This window comes from Centroberyx affinis, unplaced genomic scaffold (assembly GCF_046629955.1).
Source record: "Centroberyx affinis isolate AG114_WGS23_722 - 3 ecotype Tasmania unplaced genomic scaffold, CSIRO-AGI_Caff_v1 ptg005576l_1, whole genome shotgun sequence".
NCBI classification, from domain to species: domain Eukaryota; kingdom Metazoa; phylum Chordata; class Actinopteri; order Beryciformes; family Berycidae; genus Centroberyx; species Centroberyx affinis.
The window spans coordinates 13,352-24,151 of NW_027282804.1; the positions used below are offsets into that span (position 1 = coordinate 13,352).

Here is a 10,800-nt window from a genome sequence, read left to right on the forward strand (position 1 = left end):
CCAGACGCATGCGCAGCAACTCGCAGCTGGCAGATGACGCACGCACGCACGGCCGTACGTACACATTCCCGAAGAGAAGAACCCCAAAGGCAAATTTGAGAATTGAATCGCTAATTTAATTGATCCTACGTGAATTTACTTATATTTTATTACATTTTGTGTTACTTTAATTATACAATGTATATTATTAATTACATTATTTTTTATATATGCTACTTTTTGTTTTGTTTTCATACATTTACATTGTCATTAGACAGATTTTTGAAGACATGATGTATATGTACAACAATATAGGCCTACTGTATTTTGTTGAAAATATGAAATAAAGCTTTAAAACAAAGAATTGAATACTTCCACAGCACTCTGATCCACCTTCCGATCTGCTGCAAAAGTGGGCAGTAACACTCACGCATGCGCTCTACTCCTATTTTACTTAAAGCGGAGTACATCCGGAAGGCATGAGCATAAACCGTTACCACAGCAACCAATTTAGCACAGACCTGAGACAATTTAGTTTTTTCTGAAATACTCTACATCACTCAAAGTAAACCGCCACTCTGGATGTTCATAATTCGTATCGGTTTGTGTGCAGTTTGGCCCAAAATCAACCAAAGTTAGACTGAACAGAGGAGATGTGAGGTTTCCATGACGACACACGGAGAGCACACGGTGTTCTGCAGTGTTCTCTCAGCACACTTGAAATGACGTTTGCCTCCTCTCACACACTGGAGAGACATGTACAGTCTTCTGTTGCAGATGTATTCCATTAAACAACATCCAAAAGGTTTATTTATTTGTACCAGATTCCACACAAACAAAAAATGTGTTTTTATGATGAGAAAAAACAACCGTGACTATGAAGTGTCACTGAATAGTCTACTGTGTTTCAAGGTGATTCTTATAATTGTGTGAAGAGTCTCTAGATATTCAGTGTCTGGGCTAAAGGGTTAATACTGGGGTCAGAGTTTAGGGTTTGAATAGAATACAATAGAATAGAAAATAACTTTATTGTCCACCACAATGGAAATTACTTCACATGTTGGTTAATAGAATAGAATAGAATAGAATAGAATAGAATAGAATAGAATAGAACTTTATTGTCTACTGCAGTGGAAATGGCTTCACATGTTGGTTAATAGAATTGAATAGAATAGAATAGAACAGAACAGAACAGAACAGAATAGAACAGAATAGAATAGAATAGAAAATAACTTTATTGTCCACCACAATGGAAATGGCTTCACATGTTGGTTAATATAATAGAATAGAATAGAATAGAACAGAATAGAATAGAATAGAATAGAATATAACTTTATTGTCCACCACAATGGAAATGGATTCACATGTTGGTTAACAGAATAGAATAGAATAGAATAGAATATAACTTTATTGTCCACCACAGTGGAAATGGATTCACATGTTGGTTAACAGAATAGAATAGAATAGAATAGAATAGAATAGAATAGAATAGAATAGAATAGAACTTTATTGTCCACCACAATGGAAATGGATTCACATGTTGGTTAACAGAATGGAATAGAATAGAATAGAATAGAAAAGAACTTTATTGTCCACCACAGTGGAAATGGATTCACATGTTGGTTAACAGAATAGAATAGAATAGAATAGAATAGAACTTTATTGTCCACCACAATGGAAATGGATTCACATGTTGGTTAACAGAATGGAATGGAATAGAATAGAATAGAATAGAACTTTATTGTCCACCACAGTGGAAATGGCTTCGCATGTTGGTTAAAATGTGACATAAAATATAAAATACAACACAACTCACAAAAACAAAAGACAGCCAACAATTTGAGAACATGTGAGCGATGAAGAAACAGTCTGTCCAGATCCATCAAACAGGAAGTGACATTACAGGATGGAGTACACTGCAGTAACTAAATCCTCCTCCAAGGTCTCCGTGTTCTCCGACATTTTCCCAAAACAAACCAGGGAACGCCTCCTCAGCTCTGATTCTACTCAGTCCAACTTTCTGTCCGTCAAAACAGAGGGAACTCTGATGGAGACGGACGATCACCCTGTCTTTGAAAAGGAACTGAAATGTATCTGAGAGGTCTGACCAAGTCAACTCTGCTCATCCCAGGTCAGTCTCAAGTCCTGAGGCACAAGTCCCAAGTCTAAATGTAGAACAGCAAGTCAAGTCAGAACAAATGAAGAGTCCAGTATCAGTTTAATATCTTAAAGAAAACGAAATATCTAGGACTTTTCAATGCAATATGGTTTTAATAGGATAAAAACTTGGTAAGAACATCATGAGTTCGATTTCTATAATCAGTTTCAACTTCAATAAATTCAATCATTCCATACAAATTCAGAAAACTGAATTTAAATTCAGTCGTCTGCTGGAACAAATCTCATCACTTTCAGTCTGAGTCATTTACACAAACACAAGATCTCAAGTCCAGACTTTAGAAACCTTTTCAAGTCATCAAAGTACAAGGTCAGAGTCGAGTCCCAATAAGTCAGAAGAACCCAAGTCAAGTCGAGTCTGAAGTCTTCTCTTCATGCATCAAGTCAAGTCTCAAGCAATTAAAATTTGAGTCTGATTTGAAGCCAGGTCAAGTGACTTGGAAGGGTGTTGCTGGGAAAAGAACATGCATGCTCAGCAATTCCCTGGAAAGAAAAAAAAAGCAGTGTGTGCATCTCTCTCTATCCCCCCCCCCCCCCCCCCCCCCCCCCCCCCCCCCCCATTTGTCTCTGTTCCTGTCGGGTTTCTCTTCCCACCCTGTCCAGCCCGGCTCTTCCTTCCTGTCTCCCTCCTGTTTCCTCTGCTCCTCCTCCGCTACACTTCACCCATCCTGTCCTGTGAAAATTCACAGGCTATGGCATAACGTCACTCTTGATCCCACACACACACACACACAAACACACACACACACACACACACACACACACACACACACCTTTTCAAATCATCAAATTTGAGGGCAGCAAGCTGTCTTTTGTCTCTCAGCAGTAATCTTCATTAAAGGTGCTCCATGTGGCATTTTTAAACATCAATACATCATTGTCAAATTTAATGTGACACCTTGGTATAATTACTGTAAACAAATGACCCAATGGTGGAGACGATTGGTCGCCTCTATCTCACACCACTGTTACTGTTAGTGTTAGTGTTTCTCAAATTGAAGACCACATTTCCCACAAACCCTGTTGTTTCGTCTTTGGTCAAAGGTTTTCTCTTTGTCTTTACTGAAGAGGGTCAACATGTTGGAAGTGGTTTTTCACTCCTTCTTCACTCCTTCCACCATCTGCCATTATACCAGAAACCCTGAAAGCTTTATGGTGCATTCTATTGTACTTGAAACTCGGAAAAAAGACAACTTCCGACACGGAAAAGTGCAACAGAACGTTCATTCAAGTCGGAGTCTGCAGTCGGAAATTCGGGCAAGATCCGTCTAAAACTTGAGTTTACTTTATATGTCGTTTTTGTGCTGAAAATATGTTGTAACTTTGTGGTTTCCATTTGCAACATAGTTTGGTTGATTTGTGCTTTGTTACTAGATAGAAGTAGCCTGGTAAGACCATCCTGATCACGTGACCTCACATTCTGTTTCGCTCCACGGGTCAGTCTGGACTTCTAGCCGGGAGTATTTGCCTTGACAGACAAACTCCTTCAGCCAATCAGCGTGACAAAACATGTGACGTCATCACGGTGTGCTGTTCAGTGGACACACGGGATAAACACGGGATAAACACGGGATAAACACGGTAACGTTAGCAAGGATTAAACAAGCTATGTCTTCTACAGAAGTGAACGATTTTTGCCGTCTTTGCAAAGAGAACAGTCGAATAAAAGGCACTTTGTGTTCTTGTTTAATTGTTGTTATGGAGTCTATTTCTGCAATAACTGCACTTATGGCTGTGTTTACTCTACTAACGTTAAGGTTACCGCTCGTTGCTTCGGGACAGAATGTGAGGTCACGTGATCAGGATGGTCTTACCGGGCTAAGATAGAAGTCCTTGCTAGTGTGAACTAGCCTACTAACAAACATGAGTTTGCTGCGGGCGTCCATGTTTTCCCAAGCTGATGCACTGGAACACGTTTAGATCAGAAGTCAGGAATACCGACTCAGAACCATCGACTTCTGACTTCCGATGGATTGCAGCTTTAGCTCCGTTTGCTCTGGAAGAACAGAACTTCTTCCTGTTTTGTGCCGTAAAGCGATCCAGCAGATTTCCCTCCAGATCCAGCAGGTGGAGAAACAATGGAGGATGCAGAGTAGAGAGGCTGATAGAGGCTGACAGGCTGACCGCTGATGGACTGGTTTGTCTACAATTATCTACTAATGTCTCAAAATGAATGCGGTAATGATGTTAAAATATTACAAATAGCACCTTTAAAATGAACAGGGAGATGAGCTCTCAAACAGAGATCACATGCTCCCCACGGCATTTATTGTGGAGAAATGTCGTTTTTCACATTTTTGCCTGTCAGACACTCAGAGACACACCCTGTATCTCTAACACTGTTCCTTTGCATTGTGGGTGAAGTCCTGTTGTCCTTGGCCTGTTGTCCTGCTGTGAAACTGTATTTTGTCTGTATGTTTCTGCACCAAGGTCAGCCAGACAAATCCCGGTACATTTATTATACTCCGTGAATAAAGTAATTCTGAGTGTGATTCTGTACAGCAGAGTACAGAACATTAACTGTTCACAATACATTAAACCTAGTCCTTGTGAACCGACTAGGTCAAGTAACAAGTCCTGAAACTGAATGTGGACCCAAATTGATGCATCGAGTCACAATAGTAACACCGAGTCTCTACGTTTCCATTTTTATTCTGTTTTCTGGTCCTTCTTTGGTGTTTTTATTCTTGATTATATGTTTTACTGCTGTATTTTGTATTTGTTTTGTGAAGCAGTTTACTATATTACTTTGCTATATTATTATACAGGCCTGTACTTGTTTCAGTATATATTTAAGGAGGTGTTTTCGTTAAAAGCAAATGTAGTTAATTATTACTGTATATTTGCTGCCTCACTGACTTGCTGAACTGAATGCAGATCCTCATTGTAGCTTCAATGGAAAGTTTGAGTCATTTTTCGACTGTGTTCATGTTGCAGGCGAATCTGCTCTGCTTAGAAAAGGCCTGAAATAAACGGAGCTGTCTTAGCCAAACAAAAAGAGACTGACTGGGAGTCAACAATGGCTGGCAACACTGCTTTTACACCCTGAGTCATAGATGTGCCCAGCTATAAATAGACTGAGTGACCCATTCCCTTATGGTGCCTTCAAGTGCTGCCTGTAAACTCCTGCGCTCATCTGTGGAAGACATAAATACGACTCGCTGGCATTTCCAAGTGCTTTTGGTCGGAAATGATAACAGAACGGTTTGTTAGAGAAGCAGCTATTTGGTGACTCTTGTTTTCTTTGAGTTACTCTCTTTTAGCGCTGTTGCTTTTGGAAATAATAACAAAATGGTTTGTGAGAGAAGTAGTTATTTTGCAGCTGTTGTTTTCTTTTAGCAGTGAAGTGACACAGAGCTACTTTGCACAGGGAAGAGAGGAAAATAATAGAAAAGTAGTGATTTGAGTGACTATTGTTTTCTGTTATTTGTTACTTTTGGTGCTGTTGTTTTTGGAAATAATAACTAAATGTTTTTTTAGAGAAGTAGTTATTTGGTAGCTGTTGTTTTTGTCTTTTGGAAATCAAGCGGTGCAGAACTACTTTGCAGAAGAAAGAGGAGAAAATGCACTCCAGGCATGTATTTGATGCTTTAATTCTTTTAGTAGACACAAAAGGTTATGACAACTAAAAGTTAAACAAAGAGTGAAAATAGAAACGTACAACCATAGTAATTGTTTCTGTGGAATGCCAAACGATAACAAAATCTCTCACTTTTACCATGAATTGTCCACCTCCTAAATGTCAAATTTTGGCAACGAAAGCAATGAAAATCTCAACATTCCCTGTTCTATAACAGTGTTTATGTTGTGGAGGATAAATAGGTCAGTAGTGAGAGAGCGGCCCCACCCTCTGTCTGTAATCTGGGTGTTAACGCTCTCACACACACACACACACACACACACTCCTCTAGTTCAGCCACGGGCACAGACAGTAAGCATAACCACATACATAACACTGTCGCCATAGCGACCGGTCTTGTACAAGTTGTTTTTCTTAAGAACTACTCATTACAAAAATGTAAACTTTAACTCTGTGTGTTAATGACGCTTTCAGTTTGGCTGGAACCTGCTCCAAATAAACCTTGGGTGTTTTCAATGAAAGAAATCAGAAACAGCAGGTTCTGTCCCACAGTTTTTCCTTTAACACCAAATATAACGAGAGAGACTCTGATCTGCTGCATTTTGAGACAATAATGTTTGGAGAACCTGGATATAAGGACTGTGCAAAATCTCTCTACTTCCTCCTCTCAGGTCGTATTTAGGGGTCGACCCTCATGGGTTTTGAAGGCCGATAGTTAATGATATTTCATGACCAAAGCTGCAGATAGACAAATAAAAAAAATAGACATTTTCACTGAAAATATATAGGATATATTTTTAAATTACAAGCATTCAGGTTTTTCTGCCAGAATCTGGGGTTTCTGGCACAACTTCACCTACTTCCAAGGTGCATGGAGAAGGGAAAAAGGTCTAAAAAGGTCAAAACTCCAGCAACACTTGTAGTATATAGAACAACTTCATTGTTAGACCAACGCGTTTCGGCTTGTGGATGACCCTGATGAAGGCCACAAGCCGAAATGCGTTGGTCTAACAATAAAGTTGTTCTATATACTACAAGTGTTGCTGGAGTTTTGACCTTTTCTGCCAGAATTTGTCATTTCTTGTCAGAGTGGAAGAGCCTCTGAAGCATCATTTAGACACTAAAACTCTCCATTGAAAGCCAGAATACCACCACTATTACTACTATACTATTAGGCCTACTACCACTACTACTACTACCACTAATTCTACAACTACTACTACTAATAATAATGATAATACAACATGTTCATGCATACTTGTGTGGAATCCAAAATGTCAAAAACTTCAGAATGTGCATTAGGGACTTCCCATACACAGCCAGCGTGATATTGATCAATTATACAATAAATACATAATCAAACACACTGCATCATATTCATCACATCAAAGGGGGGTGAAACTATCTGATTTTTAAATGTGTTATATGGAGCATTTTTAAGCATCACAAGGGAAAATGCAGAGCAGAGGCCGCCAGAGGCTGCCAGTCTTCTCAGCAGCGGTCTCAATTTGTTTATGGTAATTATACTAATGTCTCAAAATTAATGTACCGGTTTTGATGTTAAAATGTTACACATAGCAAACAATATTTGTCGGATGAAGAGCCTGTGCACAAAACGTTACAGCAGTGTAGGTGTTAATAAATACACCAGGGGAGCATCAGACAGCGAGTGGGCTTTAATGTTTGTGCTTTGATTTATTTCATCTTTATTTATTCAGCACCTGTGGCTGAGGACTTGATGTTTTTGAATGTTACACATGACGGCACATTCAGTAAAAACACAATATTGGCCTTGTCTGACCCTTGCATTTCTCACTTTGCAGAGTCGCTCACTTGTAATCGAGATATTTCCCACAGCACTTGAATGCAGCATGATGGTGCTTGAGACTGACAGCTGCCTGCCGTTTGACCTCAGCCGTACCGTTGCTTAGTAACCTTATTAGACCGGTGACAGCGCCATATATGGTGTTGCGATGACGCAATCACCGCTGCGCCGCGGTACAGAGTGAGAGAAAAGAGAGGGGGGGGAAGTGAGCTGCGGTTGCGCGTTCGCGTCATGGCTTTTCCACTGTGCGCGTTCCCATGGGGCTTTACTACCGGATGAGCCATATATGGAGATTGAGAGTGTGAGTGACGTGTAGTGTCTGTGTGTGTGTGTGTGTGTGTGTGTGTGTGAGAGAGAGAGAGAGAGAGCGAGAGAGAGGAGAGAGAGAGAGAGAGAGAGAGAGAGAGAGAGAGAGAGAGAGAAAACTCCCTCGAAATTGGAGACATATTTCCTCCTCCTACGTAATTTCTTCGAACTGCTGACTGGGTTTTTACCAGAGTGTAAACAGTGAGATAGCCACTTTTCGTTTGAATGTTTCCTATTTTCTTATTATCTCCCCGTTACACATTTTAGGCTACTATTATTGCTTTTATGCCTTCCTGTAAAACACTTCCTTAAATCGTTCTTATTCTTCTGGATGTTTATTGGTGAACAAGATCGTGATTTTATAATGATCTTACAGTATAAACTCTCAGAGGAACTTGATCTTAAAGAAGTAGCCTAATCTTGATCTTGGTCTCATAGTAGCCAACATGGATTTAATTGTATTAATAGATTAAGAGGCTTAGGACAGCAAACCGTCTGTTGAAGCCCATTTTAACCCAGATAACCAGACAACAAAACGTCTTAATGCCTGTTTCATTACAGGCTGCTCAGTGCTGATGAAAGGAGCCTGAAATGTCATATGGTGTGTAGACTAATGGGTATGCCTGCATTTAATTTGATTAATTTTACTGCCATAAATGTCATTAACTGAAGAGGAAACGATGAAATGTAAACTATATGACCTTAAAAAATGATGTTCAAACTCACTAGATAAGACTTTTTATAGGCTGCAGTCGGGGGAACTTGTAGCAGAAGTAAGAGTCTAAATAATAAAAGAGATCAAGTGTAAAAAAAAAAAAAAAAAAAAAGCAAACGGAACATATGGTGTGTGTGTGTGTGTGTGTGTGTGTGTGTGTGTGTGTGTGTTCGCTGCAGCCACAGCAGGTGTGGGCGGCGCCTGTTTGTCACTTAGCCTACTGAGGAATGAAGTCCACGTTACGTCAGAGTGGAAATAAAACGCCGCCCTGCTACTCACACGTTCCCATTACTGAGAGTACTACACCCGGTGACTGGAGAAGAGCCGAGCGCGACTCACAACTAGTACAAGACTAGGGAAACAAAGTAGTTCAACTCGGGCTATTCGACGCAGAAAAGGCTCGTCGACTTGTTGAACCCTTGGTGAAAGTGCCAAAACAACCGTGCGTAATTGCGCAAAAATGAGTGCCACAAGCGCCATGGACGTGAACGCCGAAGCCAGACGGATCCTGGCCGTGTCCATAAGCAAGCTGTACGCATCCAGGACCCAGAGAGGCGGACTGAGACTCCACCGGAGCCTGCTGCTCTCCCTGGTCATGAGATCCGCCCGGGACATCTACCACTCCTCCCGGGAGAGCGAGGAGCCGAGCGACGCGCAGCCCGCCGCGGAGGAGCCGATGGACACCGGCTCCAACCAGGCCGGGGTGTCCCAGCCCGAGTCCCAGCCCGAGCCTCAGCCCCAGCCGGCCCTGGTTTCAACGGAGCCAGCCCCGGAGGAGCCGCTGAGCGCGGAGGAAGGGTGTGACAGCGAGACGACAGAGGACAAAGAGAACTTGAGCCCGGCCCGACAGTCCAGGAAACGCCGGGGCAAGGCGTCGGCGGCGCCTGACTTCCTTCCCAGCAAGAGGGCGAGGCTGGAGCCCGGGGAGGAGAGGCACGCGGCCCCGCTGGGCAACTGCCGCGTCGGGGCCGGGGAGTGCCTGGTCTCTTTGTCTCTGAACCGGGTTATATCTGCGTTTTGAACTGAAAAGAACCTCCAAATGGGACTTTTGGAGTGAATTTCGATCCCCCGCTAACCGGAGGGGGGTTCTGATACCTTTGCGCACCGCGGAGCTGACCTACATCGGCGGTCCCGGGACAGAGGGATTACCCCGGGGCAAGGTGCGACCTCTCCGCAGATCCGAGTGTGCCTGCCAAGCTGGCAAAGACCCTAATGGTGATCAGCACCCAGAGGAGGAGAAACAGAGCCGTGCCAAGCCGGGCCGGGCCGTGCCAAGCCAGCCCGGGCCAGGGGAAGATACCAGCTGACCGAAGAACAAGGTCGGAAAGTTTGAGGAAGAAGCTGAAGGGAAACTGGGAGTGTTTTTTTTTCTTCTTCGGGTGATTCACCTTCAGTTAAATGAGTTTCTGTTTTAAAGAAGTGACTGCTGCTGACTCAGTGTGTGTGTGGCGCGTTGAGTCAGAAGAAGAGTGAAGTGGTATTGGTTTAGCCACAGAGCAACACACACACACACACACACATATGGACTTCAGGGAATTTCCTGCTATTATGCTGGGATATCAGAATCAACAGAGAAAGAGGAAGGACAATTGAGTCACACTCACTCTGCACACACACACACACACACACACACATGAAACTGCTGCTGGACCATAGTGGACTTTGATAAATCAATACTACTGTTCTACACATGGGGACTGCCCTAAATACTGTGTTGACACATAAAACCTTCAATGGTGCTCAAAACAAAACCAGGCTCTCCACCTGCTACACAGCCGAGGTGGAAGCCCTACCAGTCTAAACGTGTGTTTTTATGTCACTGTTTTTTTTTTTTTATGTTAATTAATGTTGTTTATGTCTGACCTGTGAAAACAACAATACCGTTACCTCACATTCCAAGCTGCTTTTTTATATGTTTGTATGATCTTGTTGTGGTGTAAATGTTTGTAATAAAACACGTTAAAATGGATTCAGTCGTCCCGTTGTCTCTGTCCTGAGGTTATAGGGGTTTGGTTTACTAGTGATTAGAGTTGATCAATAACACACACTCTCCCCTGAACCCCCCCCCCCACACACACACACACACACAGAGAATCATGTTATTTCCAAATTAATGGGCGATTGGTCTAAATTAAGCTCCAGTTCCCAGGGTCAATCCCTTGTGGGAGGAGAGGAGGGAGTAGTACAAGCCAGCGCCAGACTGGCTCGCTGCCGCTA

At 42.3% G+C, this 10,800-nt stretch overlaps 1 protein-coding gene across 1 annotated transcript; it reads left to right on the forward strand.

Annotated features, from left to right (window-relative positions):
* The first annotated feature begins 8,882 nt into the window (after nucleotides 1–8,882).
* Nucleotides 8,883–10,552, forward strand: LOC139667498 (immediate early response gene 2 protein-like). The gene has a single exon (XM_071546974.1). The coding sequence runs from the start codon at nucleotides 9,044–9,046 to the stop codon at nucleotides 9,602–9,604; it is 561 nt and encodes a 186-aa protein (XP_071403075.1). The 5' UTR covers nucleotides 8,883–9,043; the 3' UTR covers nucleotides 9,605–10,552.
* The last annotated feature ends 248 nt before the right edge of the window (nucleotides 10,553–10,800 follow it).

Excerpts from the sequence above, each read along its gene's own strand:
- LOC139667498 (XM_071546974.1), top strand. The coding sequence starts at position 9,044 with ATGAGTGCCACAAGCGCCATGGACGTGAACGCCGAAGCCAGACGGATC.